At 45.1% G+C, this 25552-nt stretch overlaps 3 protein-coding genes across 5 annotated transcripts in view; 2 read left to right on the top strand and 1 right to left on the bottom strand.

Annotated features, from left to right (window-relative positions):
* Window positions 1-14811, top strand: part of dmtn (dematin actin binding protein) — a 25149-nt gene extending 10338 nt beyond the window's left edge. Inside the window, exons 5-17 of the mRNA XM_079525331.1 lie at window positions 20-97; window positions 582-632; window positions 1753-1870; window positions 2780-2824; window positions 3517-3648; window positions 3855-3946; window positions 4362-4473; window positions 5066-5121; window positions 5608-5653; window positions 6366-6373; window positions 8352-8423; window positions 12137-12217; window positions 13853-14811. Coding sequence (XP_079381457.1) covers window positions 20-97; window positions 582-632; window positions 1753-1870; window positions 2780-2824; window positions 3517-3648; window positions 3855-3946; window positions 4362-4473; window positions 5066-5121; window positions 5608-5653; window positions 6366-6373; window positions 8352-8423; window positions 12137-12217; window positions 13853-13966 — 1005 coding nt within the window. The 3' untranslated portion in view covers window positions 13967-14811. The remainder of the gene's footprint in view (window positions 1-19; window positions 98-581; window positions 633-1752; window positions 1871-2779; window positions 2825-3516; window positions 3649-3854; window positions 3947-4361; window positions 4474-5065; window positions 5122-5607; window positions 5654-6365; window positions 6374-8351; window positions 8424-12136; window positions 12218-13852) is intronic.
* Window positions 14812-19043: 4232 nt separating this feature from the next.
* The window catches only part of LOC306939903 (serine/threonine-protein phosphatase 2B catalytic subunit gamma isoform-like), a 46788-nt gene continuing 40279 nt past the window's right edge, over window positions 19044-25552 (bottom strand). For all 3 annotated transcript variants that reach the window (XM_079524704.1, XM_079524705.1, XM_079524703.1), the window contains one exon: window positions 19044-21645. In XM_079524704.1, coding sequence (XP_079380830.1) covers window positions 21449-21645 — 197 coding nt within the window. In that variant the 3' untranslated portion in view covers window positions 19044-21448. The remainder of the gene's footprint in view (window positions 21646-25552) is intronic.
* On the top strand, window positions 22986-24557 carry LOC306940224 (sphingomyelin phosphodiesterase 5-like; the record flags this gene model as incomplete). The annotated part of the gene is made up of 1 exon (XM_079525247.1): window positions 22986-24557. The coding sequence occupies one exon, from the start codon at window positions 22986-22988 to the stop codon at window positions 24555-24557; it is 1572 nt and encodes a 523-aa protein (XP_079381373.1).

Below are 25552 nucleotides of genomic sequence, written 5' to 3' on the forward strand. Positions count from 1 at the left end.
ACTCATTTATGACCACTAGGTGGAGCGACCTGATCTGATGACCTACCAGCCTCATCTCACCTTCTCCTCCCTGGACCCACCACGCACACCACGAGAGGTACGCGCATACACGCACGCACGCACGCACGCACGCACGCACGCACGCACGCACGCACACATTCTAACAATTTATTTATGTTCACACAGAAGGAAATGTATAGAAGGACACATATATTACAAACTAAGGCATTACAGTATGTCAGGCCCGGATTGGACAGTCTGGCAATTGTGGAAAATGCCAGAAGGGCTGGGCAGTCATGGCAAAGACATAAAAAAAAGACATAGTAGCGTCTTTGAGCTGCCTTTGGGCCGGTGAAGACCACAATTGCCAGGGCCGATTTTCTGTGCCAGTCCGTGCCTGCATAATGTCGTCATGATACAACAAGCATGTCACGACGTCACCCAGCCCTCCATGGGCATGGGCACACACGCACGCACGCACGCACGACACACGAGTCATGTGCAAACACACACTCGAAATTCTGCCTCATTTTCGCAGCGACCGCGAAGGGACTAATTTGTTGTGTTCTTGTGATTTCCAGAGATCGCTCTCTCCTCCTCCTCCGTCCACATCTCCTCCCCAGTCTCCTGAGGTGAGATTATTTTCTGTCTGTGTCTCACCCATCCCATAGCTGACAATCCATCCAATCTTATCTCATCTTATCTTATACAAGATAGATAGATAGATTTTCTGTCCATTTGGTGTAGAAGGCCATCTGTAGCACCCACCGGTGGTGCTTGTGGCATGACATTTCTTTTTTCCAGATGCTATACTTTTAAAGTGTGCATTCCAAAGCGCTACAAATCACTTAAGTCAAGAAGGAAATGTCGGTCGGATACATGGTTGTCCAGAACCGCCACGAAAGGCTCTGCCAGGGGACCTAATGACCCCACACCTGTGGAATTCCCAGCCTCTGCCTCAGCCAATTGATTGCCACGGCAACACCACACCTGCCATTTGATTACTTATCAGTCCACTCAGTCAGTTTGCACTCTTCAGACACAGGCAGACAGACAGATCTCCATTATATGGGCACAAAAGGGACACAGACAGACAGTTAAAACAGATGCTATGATAACGGGTATTGCATACTATAGGTTACCAACTTGCATCGTTCCCAAGTAGGCCGGTTGTTGACGGGCACAGGTCTAATATATCTCTGCTGTCTCATTACTCCAAAATGTTCATTTTTCAGGGGTTTTTTTAGGAAATAAAGAAAACCTTATATTTTTAAAACAAAGCAATACAGCCTCATCAAAGTTGGTGTTGTGACTTTATATATCGTCAATTACTTCCATGAGAGGGAGAGAGGTGGTGGAGTTAGTTGCTTTAGCAGACATTTTGAGGGTCCAATGGAGTTAAGAGGTTTTGTCCAAAGCACTTTTTACTACTTTCCATTGGTTCAATATTTTCGACAACAACACACAGACATAAAGGGTGTTCAATAGCACTGATTTATGCCAAAAAAAATCTAAAACCTCAAAAATGGAGTTATGAGGTTTCCTCCCGACAGCAACGCAGAGGTAGCCAATAGGGCACTACTGGCACTACATGGCACTACTCCAAACATTCCCACCAATAATGGTGGAGAAAGAAGAGAGTTCAGCACCACGGACAGCAGCCATTATCAGCAGCATCTCCTCACAACAACAACAGCAACATGTACTGTAAATAAATAACATAACTCATTGTAACTCCATGATGTGTTTCAGGTTCAGATGAAAGTGTGCAAGGCAGAAAGTGAGACTTCCTCCCCCGGAGGCTCCACGCTGCAACTGCAACAAGCTGGCCGCAAAATTAGCGCCAGCCAACAACATTTCCATAGGCCAGGTACACTGTCTCTCTCTCTCTCTCTCTCGCTCGCTCTCTCTCTTCTCTCTCTCTCTCTCTCTCTCTCTCTCTCTCTCTCTCTCTCTCTCTCTCTCTCTCTCTCTCTCTCTCTCTCTCGCTCTCTCTCTTTCTCTCTCTCTCTCTCTCTCTCTCTCTCTCTCTCTCTCTCTCTCTCTCTCTCTCTCTCTCTTCTCTCTCTCTCTCTCTCTCTCTCTCTCTCTCTCTCTCTCTCTCTCTCTCTCTCTCTCTCTCTCTCTCTCTGTCAGATCTCTCTCACTCGCTCTCACACTGACACTGATATTGCTTTGTTAAACACATTCTCTGCCGTTGACGGAGATCTCCGTCAGGTCTAATCCAACACTTCCCCACCGATGACGGAGATCTCCGCCGTGTGGTTCTTTTCAGTGGTTTATGATAGATGGCGATCTTCGCTAACGTAGGTATGGTTCTAGGTTGCTTAGCAACGGATAACAACCGGAAATGAACCTGAAGTGAAGTGATAACTTGCCTGATAACTCGCCTGCCATCCTAAGGCAGATGGCAGGCGAGTTATCAGGCAAGTTATCAGATTCAAGAAAAATGCATTTATCTCTGATTATTTTCCCAGATTGCGTTTTTGGTCAAAACAAGCTTTATTCAATAGGCTATTCAACTAAACTTAACTAACATAACTAAACTTAACTTAACATAACTAAAGAACCAAATATCTTTGCCAAAATTAGCCAATCTACAAGCTCACAATGCGTCACCATTGTGACGTATCTATTTCCGCCAACTGTTTTGCCCCTAAATGTGCTCCGCTGCTATAAATGCTGGGCACTCTGATTTAATGGATTAAATAACCCCGGGCGTTCGGGGTGTTAAGTTAAACATATACATTGATTTGTTTTTTCTAATCCTGTATTTCAGACAATGGTTCCGACTTATACATGAAACCCCCCATCTACAAACAAGGTATGTACCATGTTTACCCTTTACTATGTAGGCATTTAGCAGACGCTCCTATCCAGAGCGACTTACAGTAATGAACAGTACCAGTGGCCGTGGGCCTAATCAGTCTAAATCCCCTCACCTGTGCAATTTCCACACAATTGTTTGCCATGGCAACCCCACACCTGACACCTGCCTACTTAACCAGTCCACTTGTCACAGTCTGCATCTGCCTGTGTCTGAAGAGGGCAAACTCAATCACTAAAACGCGATAACAAATGCCTGCAGTAGTGCTACGGCAGGGGTTTACCCAGAGATTACATAGTACGTGGTGCATGCATAAACTTTCCTTAATGATTATATCTGGTTTCAGTATTCATTTATGATATATTTTCTCTATTATTAAGGTTATTTTTGCAGTCAGTTTGTATTGGTGGTGGGGAGGGGGGGGCGGGGCGGGGGTCGCTAGACATGGCCAAAGCATTTCCGGGGGTCCCCAGAGGGGGTCCCCAGACAGAAACGTTGAGAACCACTGTGCTACGGGATAAGGTGGAGTCTGGAGAGGTGAGAGTTCAGATTACGGCGGAAAATCGGGAGTGACTCTGCAGTTCTAACGGCAATGTTTTTAGAACCAAATGAACCGGTTGTTTTGTCTGAACTGCACGCAGCCTTTCTCACTGTAAAAACACAACCACCTTGCTGTGTTCACACTCCAGATGTCGGCAGACACGTGGGAGGAAGCATCATCCAGTCCTCCAAGTTCCCAGCAGCTCAGAAACCAGACCCCAACCTGCCCTCCAAGATAGAGACGGAGTACTGGCCCTGTCCCCCCTCACTGGCCTCTATGGGTAACGCACACATGCACGCACACACACACACACGCACATAATCAGTCATATAATAATCAGTCATGATTTGCCACAATAAGAAATATGTGGCTGGTTGTGTGATTGTGTTCTTGTTGTGATTGACAGATTGAGTGGATGAAGATGATGATATTGTTGTGATTGACAGATTAAGTGGATGATGATGATGATGATGTTGTGATTGACAGAGATCGAGTGGAGGAAGAAGAAGCTGCAGGAGGAAGATGAATTTGAAGACCTGACAGAGGATGTTAAAACACTGAACCTACAGGAGCGTGAGGTGTGTGTGTGTGTGTGTGTGTGTCTGTGCGTGCGTGCGTGCGTGCGTGCGTGCGTGCGTGCGTGCAAACTGAATGCTTGGTTCTTCATGTGCTGATCTATAGATCCAGTCCAACATGGACTGAACGCCTGGTTCTGTATGACCCTGATCTATAGATCCAGTCCAACATGGACTGAATGCCTGGTTCTGTATGATCCTGTTCTACAGATCCAGTCCAACATGGACTGAATGCCTGGTTCTGTGTGACCCTGATCTATAGATCCAGTCCAACATGGACTGAATGCCTGGTTCTGTATGATCCTGTTCTACAGATCCAGTCCAACATGGACTGAATGCCTGGTTCTGTGTGACCCTGATCTATAGATCCAGTCCAACATGGACTGAATGCCTGGTTCTGTGTGACCCTGTTCTACAGATCCAGTCCAACATGGGTCGGCTCATCCTGAAAGAGGAGAATGAGAAACAGAACGAGATAAACTTCCGCAGGAAGACACAGTCGCTTCCTGACAGAACACACATGCACTCTAGTAAGGACACATTGTTTATTTCGTGGTGGTTTTATTATTTGCTGTATAATCGTTATTGTATAGCGTTGTTGTTCTCACTGGCCTCTTATTGTATAGCGTTGTTGTTCTCACTGGCCTCTTATTGTATAGCGTTGTTGTTCTCACTGGCCTCTTATTGTATAGCGTTGTTGTTCTCACTGGCCTCTTATTGTATAGCGTTGTTGTTCTCACTGGCCTCTTATTGTATAGCGTTGTTGTTCTCACTGGCCTCTTATTGTATAGCGTTGTTGTTCTCACTGGCCTCTTATTGTATAGCGTTGTTGTTCTCACTGGCCTCTTATTGTATAGCGTTGCTGTTCTCACTGGCCTCTTATTGTATAGCGTTGTTGTTCTCACTGGCCTCTTATTGTATAGCGTTGTTGTTCTCACTGGCCTCTTATTGTATAGCGTTGTTGTTCTCACTGGCCTCTTATTGTATAGCGTTGTTGTTCTCACTGGCCTCTTATTGTATAGCGTTGTTGTTCTCACTGGCCTCTTATTGTATAGCGTTGTTGTTCTCACTGGCCTCTTATTGTATAGCGTTGTTGTTCTCACTGGCCTCTTTTGCCTGCAGGTATACCTGCGACAGCGAGTCAATGCCATTCCTCCCCTCGATCAGGCCTGACCAGGGTAAGTGTGTGGATTTCTACAAAATAAAATAGGCTCTATGCACAACAGCCATATATTGGAAAGAAACCAGGCTCCTTCCTTACTTCCTTCACAGGTCTTAACTAATTATACTAATTAAGGCTCTGTTCCATTTAGTGTAACACAGTGGTTCTCAAACTTTTTTAAATGTCATTGACCCCCCATGACCCCATGAGTACAAATGGAACCAAATGTAATGTTTGGGACAAAATTACGTACATTTTCCCTTCATTGTCCCTCTTAATCCAGAGCGATTTACATTAAGCAATAACAAATAGCATGGCATACATCACATATATAAAAAGTAGTTATCATGAAACATGCGTAAGCTAAGAACGTAACAGTGGAGTATCTATGTAAACTATGCATACTATACTATATTATATATATATATATATATATATATATATAATGGCGTTTATAAAACAAACATTGAACTAAGCCCCTCAAAAGTTATTCTATGTGCAGATGCAGTCAGCGGAGTTCTCCACGGAGGCAGAGAAGGGACAAGCTGGTAAGCTCTCTCACGTGGTTTCTTTACCTATTATTTTATATTATGTTATTTATAACTTATAACGTAGAGCACACACATGCTAATGAAATTGTCTTTGATAAAAGCTTTGATTCTTCAGAATCAGAATCACTTTATTTGTCATTTTCCTATGTAGGCATACCATGTAAGAACATGAAATACCGTTTCCCCTCAGTTATTGGCAGTGCAACATAAAACAAAGAGCCTATTCAAAAAACATATAAGCTAAAAACTAAAACAAAACATGGACAAACATTTAAAAAGAGCCCCAGTATGTATGATGACGTGCAATTCATATGGGAAAGTTAAAAGTTACCAACACCACGCACAGCCTATAGATAAATAAAGTGGCAAGGTGCTATCTTCTAAAATAGCCGATCTACAAGCTTGCAGCGTGCCGTAACGCGACGCATGTTCGCCAACCTTAATCCTGTCGTTGTTTTGTATCAGTCGGCAGAGCATGCCCATACTCGTCGAAAACAAATCGTACTGATCCGAACTGATAACTGCGGTCTTGTCCATTGATAACAGTCGAAGCGGGTGCACGTTGTGAGCTTGTAGATCGCCGAAAATGTTCTCTGAATGTTCTTCCCACAGAACAGGGTTCATGTGGTTATGTTATTAATTGGGATGACGGTGTTAAAGTGAAGTCTGTGATTCATCTCATCCTAATGTCTTCATTTTGTCTTCACAGCTGCCGAGGTAGGTTTCTCTGTGAATGTTGTCTGTGCTGAACGTGCATGTGACCATTAACACAACAGGTAGGTTTCTCTGTGAATGTTGTCTGTGCTGAATGTGCATGTGACCATTAACACAACAGGTAGGTTTCTCTGTGAATGTTGTCTGTGCTGAACGTGCATGTGACCATTAACACAACAGGTAGGTTTCTCTGTGAATGTTGTCTGTGCTGAATGTGCATGTGACCATTAACACAACGCAGTGGTTTCTCTGTGAATGTTGTCTGTGCTGAACGTGCATGTGACCATTAACACAACGCAGTGGTTTCTCTGTGAATGTTGTCTGTGCTGAACGTGCATGTGACCATTAACACAACGCAGTGGTTTCTCTGTGAATGTTGTCTGTGCTGAACGTGCATGTGACCATTAACACAACAGGTAGGTTTCTCTGTGAATGTTGTCTGTGCTGAACGTGCATGTGACCATTAACACAACGCAGTGGTTTCTCTGTGAATGTTGTCTGTGCTGAACGTGCATGTGACCATTAACACAACAGCCTAACACAGTGGTTTCTCTGTGAATGTTGTCTGTGCTGAACGTACATGTGACCATTAACACAACGCAGTGGTTTTCAACCGTCTTCATTTCAAGGCCCATTATTTATTTAGCCTTCTCTTAGACCCAATATTGTGTGCTGGATTGAAACGATCAAAATAACAATTATTTTACATTGTTCTAATTGTGTGTATAGAGTGTAAAATGGTTTCATTTCACGCCATCAAGAGTTAAAGATCTAATATAAGGGTGACCTCTTGACCTCAAGTGTCTCTTGATGAGACACACTTGAGAATGAGAATGTTTGCCTACAACACAATTCTATGTTGTATTTTGTGCGCTTTTACTGCATTGTCATTAAATGTTGTTTGTTTTTTGACTTGATGTGCTTTTAAATGGCTTATACTTAGTTGCGTGCTGGTGTCGTGCTGCGTGCACTGAAAACATGACACGTTGTGAGGTTATAGATCTGCTATTTTTGAGTGGTGTAAACCACTCCAACAACTGGCTTTGTACCCGTGTCTGTTCGTACCAAAAGAAATGTACCCGTGTCTGTTCGTACCAAAAGAAATGTACCCGTGTCTGTTCGTACCAAAAGAAATGTACCCGTGTCTGTTCGTACCAAAATAAATGTACCCGTGTCTGTTCGTACCAAAAGAAATGTACCCGTGTCTGTTCGTACCAAAAGAAATGTACCCGTGTCTGTTCGTACCAAAAGAAATGTACCCGTGTCTGTTCGTACCAAAAGAAATGTACCCGTGTCTGTTCGTACCAAAAGAAATGTACCCGTGTCTGTTCGTACCAAAAGAAATGTACCCGTGTCTGTTCGTACCAAAAGAAATGTACCCGTGTCTGTTCGTACCAAAAGAAATGTACCCGTGTCTGTTCGTACCAAAAAAATCACACCCGTGTGAACTGAGTGGTGTAAGGTCTTATATAGACTGATCAGCTGTGGTCTGACGTAATGTCTGACGTAATGAAATCACACCTGTGTGAACTGGGTGACCATAGCAACCATGCTCATTTTTTGCTACGAACAGACACGTAAACTAACAAAGCCAGTTGTAGGAGTGGTTTACACAACTCAAAAAATGAGCATGGTTGCTATGGTCACCCAGTTCACACGGGTGTGATTTCATTACGTCAGACATTACGTCAGACCACAGCTGATCAGTCTATATAAGACCTTACACCACTCAGTTCACACGGGTGTGATTTTTTTTTAGCTTTAGGCTTACCTAAATGCACCAAATTATTAAGTTAAATAAGACATTCATAAAGTCTCCGCCTTCTAAAGTGACGATGTCCTCACAAGTAGGCGTGCGCTGCGTGCGTGTGTGCATGTGTGTGTGTGTGTGTGTGTGTGTGTGTGTGTGTGCGTGCGTGCGTGCGTGCGTGCGTGCGTGCGTGCGTGCGTGCGTGCGTGCGCCTGTGTGTGCATGTTATAGAACGGAGATTCTCCGTCTCGGAGGGACAGAATGGACAGAGGAAACTCACTGCCCAGCATCCTGGAACAGAAGGTGGGTGTGTTTACTTCTATGCATCCTATACATGCATCTCCTCATCAATCACTCAATCACTCTCCTGTCAGCTGCATCCTATACATGCATCTCCTCATCAATCAATCAATCACTCTCCTGTCAGCTGCATCCTATACATGCATCTCCTCATCAATCACTCAATCACTCTCCTGTCAGCTGCATCCTATACATGCATCTCCTCATCAATCACTCAATCACTCTCCTGTCAGCTGCATCCTATACATGCATCTCCTCATCAATCAATCACTCTCCTGTCAGCTGCATCCTATACATGCATCTCCTCATCAATCAATCACTCTCCTGTCAGCTGCATCCTATACATGCATCTCCTCATCAATCACTCACTCTCCTGTCAGCTGCATCCTATACATGCATCTCCTCATCACTCAATCACTCTCCTGTCAGCTGCATCCTATACATGCATCTCCTCATCAATCACTCAATCACTCTCCTGTCAGCTGCATCCTATACATGCATCTCCTCATCAATCAATCACTCTCCTGTCAGCTGCATCCTATACATGCATCTCCTCATCAATCAATCACTCTCCTGTCAGCTGCATCCTATACATGCATCTCCTCATCAATCAATCACTCTCCTGTCAGCTGCATCCTATACATGCATCTCCTCATCAATCACTCACTCTCCTGTCAGCTGCATCCTATACATGCATCTCCTCATCAATCACTCACTCTCCTGTCAGCTGCATCCTATACATGCATCTCCTCATCACTCAATCACTCTCCTGTCAGCTGCATCCTATACATGCATCTCCTCATCAATCACTCACTCTCCTGTCAGCTGCATCCTATACATGCATCTCCTCATCAATCAATCACTCTCCTGTCAGCTGCATCCTATACATGCATCTCCTCATCACTCAATCACTCTCCTGTCAGCTGCATCCTATACATGCATCTCCTCATCAATCACTCAATCACTCTCCTGTCAGCTGCATCCTATACATGCATCTCCTCATCAATCACTCAATCACTCTCCTGTCAGCTGCATCCTATACATGCATCTCCTCATCCATCAATCACTCTCCTGTCAGCTGCATCCTATACATGCATCTCCTCATCAATCACTCAATCACTCTCCTGTCAGCTGCATCCTATACATGCATCTCCTCATCAATCAATCAATCACTCTCCTGTCAGCTGCATCCTATACATGCATCTCCTCATCAATCAATCAATCACTCTCCTGTCAGCTGCATCCTATAGAGCGTCGCAGTCCCGCCTCCTACCCTGGACCAGGAAATGAAACCCAATGCATTATTCTCATAGACATTTCTTAAAGTATTTATTTAAAGACGGTTACGCCGCGGACAAAGCCAACTCGAGTCGTGACAACTCATGACAACACAAACAATATTTTGGACCAAACAAATAATTAGAAAGAAGAAAAAAACGGCAGGTTACAACACTTTTTTTGTTGTTTTTCTTCTTTGTAATTATTTGTTTGATCCAAAATATTGTTTGTGTTGTCATGAGTTGTCACGACTCGAGTTGGCTTTGTCCGCGGCATAACCGTCTTTAAATAAATACTTTAAGAAATGTCTATGAGAATAATGCATTGGGTTTCATTTCCTGGTCCAGGGTAGGAGGCGGGACTGCGACAATCTATACATGCATCTCCTCATCAATCAATCAATCACTCTCCTGTCAGCTGCATCCTATACATGCATCTCCTCATCAATCAATCACTCTCCTGTCAGCTGCATCCTATACATGCATCTCCTCATCAATCAATCACTCTCCTGTCAGCTGCATCCTATACATGCATCTCCTCATCAATCAATCACTCTCCTGTCAGCTGGAAACATAAGGGGCCCTATTATGCATGTCTTAAGTACCAGGTCTTATTACTTAACTTAAGACCTGGAGGCGTGATCAATGCCATTTGGCTATTCTGAGTGGCCAAACAGCATTGACCACGCCTCCAGGACTTAAGTTAAGTCATAAGACCTGGTACTTAAGACACGCATAATAGGGCCCAGTATGTCCAAAACCGCTACTTTTCAGGAAATGTGGGAAGAAAGAACAGGCGTTCCAAAATGGATCCAATGTAGTTATTTAGTCACAAGCTCAGTGCAGATAGCAGGTGTACATTAAGCTCACAGGCTGCGTGTCACTAACCTGACTCCGCCAGATGGGGCAGCAGAGAGTACACTGGGTTCCCCCCCTCCTGCTCCCATCTGGGAACTCTCAGGCAGACTTGATGCTCCGGCCACCAAACGGCCTGGCCAATCAGCGGCAGCTAGAGGCGGGATCAAGGCATACACAGTGCTGCCTTGAACCCAGTGTACTCTCTGCTGCCCCATCTGGCGGAGTCAGGTTAGCGTGTCACTTGCACTCATTTGTTTATTTTTGAGGGGCGCTAGCCCCTCCTATGTCCAGCTATGAGGGTCTGTGTAAACACAAACACTGAAGACACGTTATGACGACGTAACCGGAAATCAACCAACCGCCAGCTTGCAAGGGCTTCTGGGAAACGGAGTCCAATGCAAAGTGAACGAGGGTGTAGGGACAATCTTAGCTCGCTTTGCTCTTTGACTATGACCCGGATCAATGAAGTGGCTTTTTTGTCGACTCAATAACAAATCATTGGAGTGTTTTCAAGCGGATTTTCATGGATCAAATACTTCACCGTTATGCTCCAAAGGTAATTAAACAATCCCGGCAGCCTCGGTATATGTCATATATTAATATAAAGCCGTCAAAGTGTTAACAACTTTCCACCTGTCGTCACTATGTTGGGGCATGTCATTATAGGCAAAGACAAGTACAAAAAAGGGTCTTTTACACAAAAAGCTGACTTGGAAATACCAGGTTTATACACAGTGTGCAAGACAGAACATACATTGTGCTGGATTCGGTCATTATAGTTTCAAATTTCATAAAATCAATATATATGAATCAATACAGTCATTCGATCCGGAAGGCGAAGGCACTCTAACTGTCCACCACAGCATATCTCTTCATCTCTGCGTTTCAACCTTTCTTTTTTTTCCTTCGTAAATTACACAAGACAAGTCATGCAAGAGTGGTCTCATAAAAGTAGTGACAATAGCAGATCTACAAGCTCACAACAACGTGCCACGATGCAACATGCGAGGTTGTAGATCTGCTATTTTCACTCATTTAAAATGTTTTTAAACCCATTTAGACCCGAGGCCTTCTAAATCCTGACCTTCAAAGATTACATAAAACATAAATAAATATATACACCCACTGCACAACAACAAGCCAAAAATGGGTTCCCGTCTTGAAAGGTGAAAACCCAAAAAAGGGTTTCCCATCCTAAAGGTCATTACACACTGGCGAATTAGCGACGCGAATTAAAAATTCGACACCGGAGCGAACACCGGAGCGAACAAATAAAGAGCGAAAACGGTCGCATTTTCGCACATTCGCACATTCGCCACTGATGTGGAAGCTTGCATTGACTTCAATTGGTTTTAAAAAAAGGCGAATTATTCGCACGAATAATTCGCGTCGCTAATTCGCCAGTGTGTAATGACCTTTACTATTCATAAAAAAGAATAGTTTTCCACCCGAAATCAACGATATTCATCCTGTACATTAATCAGAATGCAACTGGCCAATTGGGAAATTAAATTAAATCCTGAAGCATTCAAACTAACATTAAATAATTAAAATATCGTCTGTCTGCTTCTGTCCACTCAGATTTACCCCTATGAAGCACTCATTGTGACCCACAGAGGGCGCTGTAAGCTACCGCCAGGCGTTGACCGAATGCGACTGGAGGTATGTTGCATAAGATGTGTGTCTGTGTGTGAGATTTATCATTTTTTGAGAGATTTGACAGTTATTTTAACAAAATAATATCACTTACGCTAACTATTTAACTCTTATTTCAAGAAAAGCAAGTCACTTGTACTGCACCTAGTTAAGACAGAATCAGATGTTTGGAGTATCATTGTCAGTGTTGCCAAGTCTGCTTATTAGAGGCGTTTTTGGGCTTGTTTTTCAGTAAAGTCACTTTACTGAAATGTATAAATATTGGTCTGATAGCAATGGGAAGTTCATTCCATAGCTTAGGAGCCAGAAGGGAGAAGAGTCTGGGACATGTGGAGCGTTGTCCAGGGTGTTTTAGGGAAGGGAGAAGAGTCTGGGACACGTGGAGCGTTGTCCAGGGTGTTTTAGGGAAGGGAGAAGAGTCTGGGACGTGTGGAGCGTTGTCCAGGGTGTTTTAGGGAAGGGAGAAGAGTCTGGGACGTGTGGAGTGTTGTCCAGGGTGTTTTAGGGAAGGGAGAAGAGTCTGGGACGTGTGGAGCGTTGTCCAGGGTGTTTTAGGGAAGGGGGGAGAGTCTGGGACGTGTGGAGCGTTGTCCAGGGTGTTTTAGGGAAGGGGGGAGAGTCTGGGACGTGTGGAGCGTTGTCCAAGGTGTTTTAGGGAAGGGGGAAGATTCTGGGACGTGTGGAGCGTTGTCCAGGGTGTTTTAGGGAAGGGGGAAGAGTGTGGGACGTGTGGAGCGTTGTCCAGGGTGTTTTAGGGAAGGGAGAAGAGTCTGGGACGTGTGGAGCGTTGTCCAGGGTGTTTTAGGGAAGGGGGAAGAGTCTGGGACGTGTGGAGCGTTGTCCAGGGTGTTTTAGGGAAGGGGGAAGAGTGTGGGACGTGTGGAGCGTTGTCCAGGGTGTTTTAGGGAAGGGGGAAGAGTCTGGGATGTGTGGAGCATTGTCCAGGGTGTTTTAGGGAAGGGAGAAGAGTCTGGGACATGTGGAGCTAAGAACGTAACAGTGGAATATCTATATAATGAAACTATACATATAAACTATACATATATACTGTACTATGCTATACATATGTACTATGAAGTGCTATGACTGCATACAATGCAATTCTAGTGCTGTCTACATAACATGCTATAAGTCTGTGTCAAATGCTATCTAAGGGCGGGTAGGGTAAGTGCTACGGGCCATGGTGGAGTCTAAAAAGGTGGGTTTTCAGACTACGACGGAAGATTGGGAGTGAGGCTGCAGTTCTGGTTGTAATGGGAAGTGCATTCCATAGTTTTGGAGCCAGAAGGGAGAAGAGTTTCGGACGTGTGGAGCGTTGTCCCGTGTGGAGCGTTGGCCCGTTTGGAGCGTTGTCTAGTATAGATTTTGAGTAGAGAATGACAGCGGCAAGAGATTTAGTGTACAGGGATAAAAGGAGGGGACCAAGTGCAGATCCCTGTGGGACCCCAGTTAGGAGGGTTTGGGTGGATGAAAGCAAACCTTTTCCACGAAACCTGGTAGGTCCGGTCGGTTAGGTATAGGAGGAGAACCACTTTAGGTCAGCGAGGGTGTCCAGGAGCAGCTGGTGCATCGTGGACCCCTATACTATGCTCATGATGTGGCCTATAGTCACTTATTTTGGGCTTGTTTTTGTCATTGCAGAGGCACCTGTCTACCGAGGAGTTCCAGCGGCTGTTCGGCATGCCCATCGGCGAGTTTGACCGCATGTCGTTGTGGAAACGAAACGAACTCAAGAAGAGAGTTACACTTTTCTAACAGGAAGAGGAAGCGACGACCCGTATACTATTTTCCTCTTCTGAACAAACAAACAAACAAAGAAACGTCGTACGTACCGCGCTACTGCCCTGCCTGAGGAGAATGAAAACCCAGAGAGCTACAAAACATCACATTAATGTCACTCACTACGTCATAACATGAAACAGTGATGTATAACTATATCTAATCTAAATATTCTGCACTAACTAACTCAACATATCCACTGTTGAGCCTAACGTATACTTCCATCGTTCGACTGTGTCGCGCAGCGAAAACATCAACGACATACAAGCTCACAACGTCGCGGCACACTTGAAAATCTGGCCCACCAACATCTGCGTGCATTTCCAGACTATGTTTATTTTAACGATCAGTCGATTGTATTGCGGCTGCAATGGAACTAATATGGTATGCTTTATGTTCATTATCTCGCACTTTAGGGTTTTAAAAAGGACATTTTTCATTATTTTTAGGGGCCCACTAGTTGCAATACCCTCGTGGATCACACCGCCATCAGCGACAGTGTTGTGAGCTTGTTGTACGTCAGCAATTCCTTTTCTGCACGACACCGTCGGAAGACCAAAGTATAAATGATAGGCTTTAAGTCTTGTTTAGCATATACTATGTCACACACTTACACTAAGTGATGGCTGGGGAAGATACAGGCTGTGATTGTCTGAGATCTGTGCGTGTGAGTGTGTTCGGGGAGGAATACCAGATCTACAAACTTCACATGTCACGCTACACAACACGTTGTGAGCTTGTAGATCAGCTATTTTATGTGAAGATATTTGGGGGGGAAAAATGAGGGCTCTATTTTTTACTATTTTGAAAAAAAAAATTGAATAGTTCAACTAGCCAATCTACATCGGCACATTGTGAGCTTGTAGATTGGCTATTTTAACTATTCAAAAATGTTTTTCAAAATAGTAAAAAATAGAGCCCTCATTTTTGCAAAATAGATAAAAAATAGATAATAAAATAATAAATAATAAAAAAGCCTTGGCGAGCCCAGCAGGAAAAGTGGCATAGGAGTGGGAGTCAGCCTTGTATTTCGATAAACCAATAACAGTGCAGAGGGGGCGTCGCTCCAAATTTAGTGACGTCGGTGTTCTCCGCTGCGTTCTACTGGGGAGGGGCCGGGGGAGGCGGGCTCATAGGTCAGTGAACCAATAGGAGGTCGGCGTCGGTTTCTAGCGCTATAGTTTGTTCCACCAGAAAAGCACAGGTCTCTTTTCAGGCTAACAGAAAGCAAATAAAAGGGCTGCTCTTCCTCAGCCATCCTTGGAAAACCAATACAGCTTCCAAACGAAGCCTATAATAGGTTCTATATCGTCGCACAACAGTGTTGCTCACTCTGCAAAAAACAATGACTGGAAATATGTCATTTTGGTGTGGCGACAATATTATGCGACAAAGTACCGTATAAATGAGGTTCAACTGTGTAGAAAAAGGTTATAGTATGTATACAAACTCCATTATACACTGGCTAATAGCTAACCCATGAGTCTACATTAACAACCCAATAACTCACTGTATTCACATGCATTTTACACTCCATGTGGAGAGCCGACAGGATTGCTGCACTTAAGAAATATAATAACCACCATCGCTTCAATTTGCTTGGTAAAACCCCGGGCTTTGATATCTCTTGCTCATCCTTCCTCCTTGTGTTGTATTTCACATCATACAGTACATACAGTACACAGCCTACATACATACATGCAACCGCCTTTTAGTTGAAATGTAAAGTGATTTGCACCTCGAAATCACACTTGTACTATTTATGCATTCATGGCGTATACATCATGTCTGAGTGACGTTATCGTTGTTAAAATCTTTAAATCTTTAAAATGCAATGTATGTTTACGAGATGCCGTGTGAGTGAATGAGATGTGTATTTATTTGACGATTGTAGTTCGTACTCGCTGCAGCTGCTTTAAGAATCCTATTTTGCAGTGTATGGAATTTGTTTTTCTTTACCATGGAAAATGTGACGTTGGTTATACAGATATATCTATCGATGATGAGATGACCCTCCTCCTCCTCCTCCTCACCCCTTTAAGAGCTTCAACCTTTAGACGTTTTTCATGTTGTTCAGATCAAAGAGATATAGGGGTGTAACGATACATCTTAACAGAGATACGATACGTATCACGATACATGGTTGACGATGCGATACATGGACGATATTGGTTCATTATGGCGATACGATGCGATTCAATGATTTAAAATCGATACAGTAACTATTCAGCCAATACATTAAATTAAATATGTTTGAAACTTGTGGATAGATTCAAACTATATAGATTAAGAGGGAAAGATTTATTATTATATGGATATAAATAAGTAAGCACAGTGATTCTCTGGCAATGGGTACAGGCTTTAGTTCTGACATACCAAAGGTCCGACAGTCATTAGACCGACAACCAAACCCTGACCGCAAGCACGACGCAAAGTAGCTATACAGTATGGAATGGAAAAGTAAATAAACGCATCTTTATTTAATTTTTTTTCTTAAAATTGCTAAATACAATGCACTTAGTATTTAGTATTGATTATTTACATTGCAAAACGATTCGATGCTGATACGATACTTGCTGGTTACATATCGATATACTTCAATATTTTAAATTAAAATGTATATTTCAATAGTTACTATATCGTTACATCCCTAAAGAGATATTAGTTGCAAAGAGGTGCAAGTAGCAATAATCAATGTGGTGAATGTTTTGTTTGGAATGCTTGTTGTCCACTTAAAAGCAAACCCCAGATCTTCACTATGCTATTGGCAATGATGCTAAAAAATTTCACATCATCAACCCCCGTCCATTCCACACGTTGTTCAACCTTAGTTCTTTACAGCACTGGTCCTCCTGAAGCCTTTTCCATGTCAAGGACCACCACCCCAAACCAATAGGTTTTAGAAATGTCAAAAAAAGATTTCAAAAGTAGCCGATCTACATGCTCACGTCACGTGGATGAGGATGACTATGAGGATGCAGATAGAATAGTCAAAGTAATTAAGAAGATTGTGATGCTTATATTAACTAAATTTGATGGGGACCACCCTGGAAGCCCGACCCAGGACCCCCGGGGGTCCCCGGACCTCCCTTTGAGAACACTGCTGCTTTACAGTGCTCTCTTTCACACTGGGGGAACCTAAAATCTCCAGAAAAAAATGTCCAGATGTACAATGTGACGCAGTGCGAGCTTGTAGATCGGCTATTTATTTTAAAATGTGGACCCGGTTAATGCCGTCCGGTGATTACGGTCATTGTTTGAGAATCCAATAAATCAGTGAATATCTGTTGAATGACGTCAGTGTTTTTTTTACCACATTTTAGTACTTCTAATTCCAAATCATTAGGCAAGATTTGAAAAATAGACCAGCTTTATAAGTTCTAAATAATGTATGCCTAGAAACAGTATTTTATGCATGCATAGCCAGGCTACATAGCGTGATAGCGACACACACACACACTTTAAGATAAAAGCTTACATTCAAAGCATTGTTAAAATCTTTTTTTAAATGTCAAAGCTTTACAGGCAGTAACCATTGCTATAGTGTTTGTTCAATAACAGGGGTCTCATATCATATAAGATTTTTAGTTGACTAAATCTACAGTAGATTTTGTCGACTAAAATGTATTTTGGCAGGCCTCAATGCCGTCATAATGGCTGATTTTACACTTGCTGAAAATAGCCGATCTACAAGCTCACAACACGTCTCGCTGCGACGCGTTGTGAGCTTGTAGATCGGCTATTTTCAGCATGCAACCAAGTGTAAAATTACTTATACTGGATGACTAGTACATTCGTAACATTTTAGTCTAGTTTCTATCTGTTGACGAAATTGTCAGTATATTTAGTCTTAGTTTTAGTCATCATAGCTTAGTTTTCATCTAGTTTCCATTTAGTTTTCATCAGTGGAAAAAGGTAGTCGACGAACATTTTTCGTCTTAGTTTTAGTCGACGAAAACACTGTTGAGAACGACTAGTGTAAAAACTCACCAACATAAAATAAACTCGTCAGAGACAGAATCACTGATTATTTTCTTTTTTTTTTAATTGAATGGGGTGAAACATCTACATAAACAAGAGGCCTCTCAATACAAGTACTTCACAAGAAAAAAGAAAACAAAAAAAAAGCATTTTTTATTTTTATTTTTTTTAAACTATAAAGATTTTTTTTTGATTAAATCATTTCTGTACATTTTGTAAGATATGTTCTGAGACAAAAAAAAGAAAGAAAATAAGAAAAAAATAAGTCATAACTGAGGCCTTTTGTCTCAAGCTGACCCACCACCCTTTCCCCCCCAAAAAATAGAAACAAACATGGTGTCCAAAGTTGCCAGTAGTTATCAGACAAACAAACCTCACCTCTCCAACACACGACGACCTTTCAACCAAAACCTCATAAAAAGGGCAGATTTTATTTCCAGGACATTTAACCAGTTGTACCCTTTTGTTTGGACCCCCAATTTACCCCAGCATTAGGCCCACGGGCCCCCATAACTCCTCAGTCACAATCAGACTTGTTAAGTGTCCATTTGGTTCCTAACCGGCATCTATCAATCATTTAGCTGGGGTGACCCCCCCCTGGAACCCAATCAAAGGCCCCCTGGGGGTCCCCTGGTACCCCACTTTGAGAACCACTGGTTTTTACATACCGGTAATCCCTTTTTAAAGATAATCATCATCGTCACATACCAGCTTTGCTGACAAGCATCACTTACAGTAAGCCTCCCTTATTTAAAAATTAATCCAAACGGCAGATCTATATTGCGTTTTTTTTTTTTTTTTTAATGGCCACCATCATCATCCCAGGTGTGGCCACCACAGCACCTCTGTAGAAAAGCTAGTCGATCTGTTACGGGACTGCGATGCCAAGCTCGGCACCGATGGCTTCACTCTCAGGGCTGGACAATTAACAAAAGAAACCCCCAAAACATAGATATTAAGAACTGATAACAGACTTAAATCTTGCTCATGTAGGTTCATTGATTAATCGAGTAGCATGTTTCTTTTTTTTTGTTTTGAATATTCCAGTTTATACTGTATATATATATATATATTTTTAGTAATCGAGATAAGTTTGAAATTAAATCGGGATATTGATTTTAAGTCATAGCATGCCAGCCCTATAGCATTCGCTACGAGTCTTTTAAGGACATTATTATACATGCTTGGTTTGAGCTTGTAGATCGGCCATTTTATTTTTTGCCATTCTTTAAAACGTATTGCCTGTAAAGTCAATTCGCCACCGCCAACGTGTGCCTGCTGCCCGACGGCCTGGCTCGCTTCAACAACCTGGGACACGCGCAGCGGCGCGCGGCCGCCATCGGCCGGCGCATCGCGCAGGCCGTCGTCGGCCGGTGCCACATTCGCATCAACGTCGTGCTTCGCGTGCCCAACCGACCGGTGCCGCCCCTCCTCGTCAACAGTAACCACGACTCTAACCGGGAGGACGCGATGGTCAAGGAGGTGACGGGGGACGTTTCGCCCACCTTCCCCGCCGACATCCTGTGCATCCCTGGAACACCAGGGACTAGGCCCGGTCTAGGGACGAGGCCAGGTCTAGGGACGAGGCCAGCCCAGGTTCAACGTGGTTTTAATGGCTGTGCCGTTTCCTTTCCACCCTTCACCTCCCTTTGTCTCCTGTCATTGCACGTCTTCACCATTTATCCCTAGTTCTCCCATTCTCCCTCCATCTCTCCTCTGCTTTCCCCACGTATGTATTTTTTGCCTAATTCTATATATTTGTCGTAGAAATTAACAAAAGAAAACAAAGCAAAAAAAAACAAAAAAATAAATCAACATCACATTGAAAATAGCTGGAACATTTCAAATGTACATATATAATATGAAAGTCAATACATGCTCTCGTCTTCGGAGCTCATTTACGCTATCGTTGGCATGAGATAGAATCGATTCGTAATGTTAATTAATGGAGGTTTTTTTTCCCAAATCATTGATTTCTTCTTTTCATAATCTTTCATATTTATTCAAGTGCTTCCTTGCAGAACTCTTGCTGCGCGGACACAACCACAGCAGAGGTCGGTCGGGTCATGAGTATAATTATTCATTCCTTCACCAAGCAGACAAATATTTAAGTGTTGATGAGAAGGCGTTTGGAACAGACTGTCCCCAAAGTACCAACTCTCATTTAGTAAAAATGGACCTTGATTTTACTTTTTGGCAGTGAACGCCTTTTAAGTCCATTATTGATCAGGTTCAGTCTTAAAACTACAGTATTTGATCTTTTACAAACGATGAAATAAATAAGAATTATGACTGGTTGGTTGGACTGAAAGCCACACTTTAGTTTAGTTTAAACCCTCTGTCCTTCTCGCAGCGGGAGGAGCGGTGAGAAGATAGGAAGCAGGAAGCAAGCTAGGAAGGTAAAGTAAAGGAATAGGAAAGGAGGGAGGGAGGGAGGGAGGAAAGAAGGGAGAAAGCAAAAGGTCAATTTGCGCTTTGCGCCGCGAGTGTCGCACACGTGACGTTAGTGACAAAACTGCGTGGGATGACTTCTCTAGAGGATGTTGCCCGAGTGGAATAGTAAGAGAGTGGCGACACTAGCGTCGACTCCCATTGAAACAATGGAATGCGGAAGTGCTCATTCTATTTCAATGGGGTAGTTCCAATGTTCGGAACTATAGCACTATAGGCACCCGCTTTGCGGCGAGATCAAAGCGTGTCGCCACTCTCTTACTATTCCACCCGGGGTGTTGCATACCTCTGTGGAAACGAAAGGTAGCAGCAGGTCACGCTCTTGTGAAATGTTGCGTACTTTGGATTTGCGAAGACGACGTGAGCTCCGTTATAGCGGAGATGCACCCAACTTCCTCGGTTACATTGTGTGGCGAAGAAACTCACGGCTCGAGCACCGTCGCCGCGTTCACCCTGGCTCGCTCCGGAGGGACGTGGGGGGCCCTCCTAAACCACCGTTTTAGGTGAAAAGGTTGCCACCGAAAAGGTGAGTAGCTCATCACCTAAAACTGGAGTATGCGTGAGCTTATATTACCTGGACAAGGGAAAAGAGTGTGGACGGATTGAGCATGTCCTCTATGACCCCTGTCCATCTATCTGTCCTGCATGCCCTGTGTCCGTCTGTCCATCGCGCTCGTCACAACGGTGTCGTGAAAATAGCCGATCTGATTTTTTTCCACAGAAATGTTATATATATATTTTATTTATTAACTTTTTAACTTTCAGGGTATCGATTATAACATTATCGATTATTACTTTTCATAATCGATTCAATCGTCAGTTGTTACGCAAAGCATAAACTGACCTTCTGTATACCGGGGGAAGCGGAGAAGCTTCCGCCAGGTGCAGAGAGAGAGAGAGAGAGAGAGAGAGAGAGAGAGAGAGAGAGAGAGAGGGGAGCAAGAAAGGAATAATATTTCTTTTAAAAAAAAGAAAAGAAAAGAAAAGGAGGGAACAGAATAAAGAGAGATATATATATATATATCTCTAGACTTGTGCGTCGGTGCCGTTCTTGTCGGGCGGTCCGGGGCTGGCTGGCAGGTTGTTGGGCGGAGGCGCTGCGGCGGGGGTCTCGCTCTGCTTGCCACTGTCCCGCCTGGGGGGCATCCTCTCGTTGATGCGGTCCAGACCCCGGGCCTCCTCGAAGCTCTGGATCTTGTGCTTGGGGTCGAAATCACTGATGGCTGCGAAGACAACATACATAAAGACAGCATGTCAGTCAGTCAGTCAGCATGGGCAGACAAGGAACAAGGCTGAGGCTAAGCTAAAGTGGGGAGACGCACTAAGGATGTTTAGGCTAGAAACCTAGCATCTCTGTAAACTTTAGTTTTTCATAAATCAATGTTCTATTTTATTATACTTTGTTGTATGATAGTGTTGCAGTTCTATTTTTTTAGATAAAATCTTAGAAATAACTGCCTATAATGACATGCCCAAAACGTCAAAACAAGATCCTGTGACTAAATAATAAAGTAACGGTTTTGGAACTACAAGGTTTCTGCTCAACAGCAGAAACATTACTGGATAACAAAAAAAAAATCACACCCGTGTGAACTGAGTGGTGTAAGGTCTTATATAGACTGATCAGCTGTGGTCTGACATAATGTCTGACGTAATGAAATCACACCCGTGTGAACTGGGTGACCACAGCAACCATGCTCATTTTTGAGTGGTGTAAACCACTCCTACAACTGGCTTTTGTGTGCATAAAAAAATGACCATGGTTGCTATGTTCAAAATAATTTCTGACGTAATTAAATCACACCCGGGTGAACTGGATGACCGTAGCAACCGTGGTCATTTTCTCTGCGCAAAAAAAGCCAGTTGTGAAATCACATCCGGGTGTGATACATACATTTATCAAAAATGATAGCTTTTTTTACTTAACATATTTTGTGTGATTTCATTACGTCAGACATTACGTCAGACCACAGCTGATCATGCTATATAAAACCTTACACCACTCAGTTCACACGGGTGTGATTTTTTTTGGTACAGACAGACAGACAGACACGTAAACTAACAAAGCCAGTTGTAGGAGTGGTTTACACCACTCAAAAAGAGAAATATCCGGCAAAGACAATGGATGGATATTCATTCACACATTTTATGTCTTCTGAATTCATGATGTCAGATCCCAACGTCCCGACACATTTAAACAGACTGACATCATCAATGAAGTCGTCGATGACGTCAGAGTGAGATCCACAGGTAAGAAGTATTAGTTGCTTAGTTACACTAACAATCGCTCCCATGAAGTAGTTTGGTTCTTGAATGAAGGGGTTTGAATTAAGGTTATAAAGATGGCCATGTCTCCACTGCCTTGTCTGTCGCCACCCTACACAGTTCAACAATAATCCGATTCACGAGAATGCTGGCGGACGGGACACAGGAGGAGGGGTCAACCAACGTTGGCGTTAACACCCGTAACTTTGTCTTAAAGTTAAGTGCTAGCAGGATTACTGAATGACGTTTCCAGTAGGCGGTTTGTTGAGGTGACACCCGTCGTGACAGTGAGGAGGAAATGTCCCTGCAGGAGGAAATGTCCCTGCGGGAGTCTGCGTTCTCCAGCGGGCTGGCCTCGGGCCTCCACGCCGTGTCCTGGGCTCTCATCCTGCCCTGCTACTGGTGCCTGGACCGGCTCATCGCCGGCCTCGTGTCCACCAGCCTGGAGCGGAGCCAGCGACGGGGCCACGAGGGCTGCCTCCTCCACCCTCTCACGGTGCTCTGCGGCTCCCTCCTCTTCGTCTGCCTGGTGGTGACCACGGCTCCGCTGGCCCTGCTAGGCTTTGCGCTGTGGGCGCCGCTCCAAGCCTCCCGCAGGCCCTTCTGCTACCGCCGCCAGACACCGTCGTCGTCCTCAGCGGAGGAGGAGAGGAGGGAGACCGACCGGGGCTTTGAGCTGGAGGAGGGGAAGAAGGCCACGTTCGTCTTCGCCACCGCCAACGTGTGCCTGTTGCCCGACGGCCTGGCTCGCTTCAACAACCTGGGCCACACGCAGCGGCGAGCGGCCGCCATCGGTCGGCGCATCGCGCGGGCCGTCGTCGGCCGACGCCACATTCGCAGCGATGACGTGCTTCGCATGCCCAACCGACCGGTGACCCTCCTCGTCAACAGTAACCACGACTCTAACCAGGAGGACGTGATGGTCGAGGTGACGGGGGACGTTTCGCCCACCTTCCCCGCCGACCTGGACATCCTGTGCCTGCAGGAGGTGTTCGACAAGCGGGCGGCCGAGAAGCTGGCGGGCCGCCTGGGGCCGCTGTTCGGCCACGTCCTGTACGACGTGGGCGTCTACGCGGGACGAAGCTGCTCCTCCTTCAAGCTGCTCAACAGCGGCCTGCTGCTGGCCAGCCGCTTCCCCGTGCTGGACGCCCGCTTCCACTGCTTCCCCAACGGCCGCGGGGTGGACGCGCTGGCCGCCAAGGGCCTGCTCTCGGCCAAGGTGCTCGTCGGCCACGATCGCCATCGGAAGAAGCGAGCGGTCGGCTATTTTAGCTGCGCGCATCTCCACGCACCGCCAGGCGACGGCGAGATTCGCTGCGAGCAGCTCGACATGGCGAGCGAGTGGATCAGAGAGTTTCAGGCCGACAACAGACAAGCCGATGATGAAGAAGAGGTGGTGTTCGACGTGCTCTGCGGAGATCTCAACTTCGACAACTGCTCCCCGCGGGACGGCCCGGAGCAGAGGCACGGCGTGTTCGAGGAGTACAGAGACCCCTGCAGGGCGGGGCCAGGACGGGAGAGGCCGTGGGCGCTCGGAACCCTGCTGGAACAGCCCACGCTGTACCAAGAGGAGACGCGCACGCCGGAGAGCCTACGGAGGACTCTGGAGAACGAGGCCTTGAGGAAGCGCTTCGTGTGCCCGCCCGTGGCCGCGCCGGGCTCTCCTCCCCTGGTTTACCCCGAGCCCGGGCAGCCCTGGGTGGGCCGTCGCATCGACTACATCCTCTACGGGCAGAGCGCCGTGTCGGAGCGCTGCCGGACGCGAGTGGAGGGCTTTACGTTTGTGAGCCAGCTGGCCGGCCTCACCGACCACATCCCGCTGGCGCTGAGACTCACTGTGCTTATGGACTCACACTGTACTGATGGATGACCACAAAAGATGCAAACGGTAGAATCGTTATATACCAACAAATAATCAATCTACAATCTCACAATGCGTTGCTATGAGTGAGTGAGCTTTTGTTGCTGGATGGTTGCCATGTCATGCCCAGAGAAGTGATGCTAGGGTTCTAAACGTACAACAGGCAACTTCACCTTGGGCTGGAACACAACACTCTGTTGTTTACGCATCACTTTGCAATGACAAAATCACACCTGTGTGAAGTGAGACGTAAAATAGAGACTATGCCTATTTGCTCAGACAGAATGACGTAAAGTTCTCCATTCATTGTCAATGTGAATTTAATGTTTGTGTAGGACAAGGTTTGTGAACATAACACTAAAAGCTGGAAGAATGCCTTGCTGATGACATAATGGTGATTATGTCAGACGATCATGTATTGACCCACATGACATGGTCTTCTACATACCGAAGACGGAGACACACGGGACCTGTCAGATGAGCTGACCCCCTGTACGTGTGACTGTCCGCTCGCTTGTGTCGTGCTCCGTCATACGGGGGCTCTGTTGGCCAACGGGGTCCGAAATGCGCTGCCCCGCCCCCGCAACACATTGTTGTTGGTTCATGATTCAGCTCTTTTCGCACACGGTGTAATAATAAAAGAGAAGTAAAGCACGCTGTAACAAAAACGCTTGGCTGCTTCTCTCCTGGTCTCGTCGTCGTGCGGAGGAAGAGGAGGAGGAGGAGGAGGACGACGACGCACACATCTTGGTCAAACACACAGACGTGAAGAGGAGGATCCCAAAGCGATCAATTATTTCACATACAGAGGGACGATCTTCCTGCCAGGCCTTGGGCCTGTCGCTCCGCCAACCCATGGTGCCCACATGGTGGACTATGCATGGCAGGGGGTGTCCTCTCCTTGGGCCTGTCGCTCCGCCAACCCATGGTGCCCACATGGTGGACTATGCATGGCAGGGGGTGTCCTCTCCTTGGGCCTGTCGCTCCACCAACCCATGGTGCCC

This window comes from Electrona antarctica (assembly GCF_951216825.1).
Source record: "Electrona antarctica genome assembly, chromosome: 16".
Taxonomy (NCBI): Eukaryota; Metazoa; Chordata; class Actinopteri; order Myctophiformes; family Myctophidae; genus Electrona; species Electrona antarctica.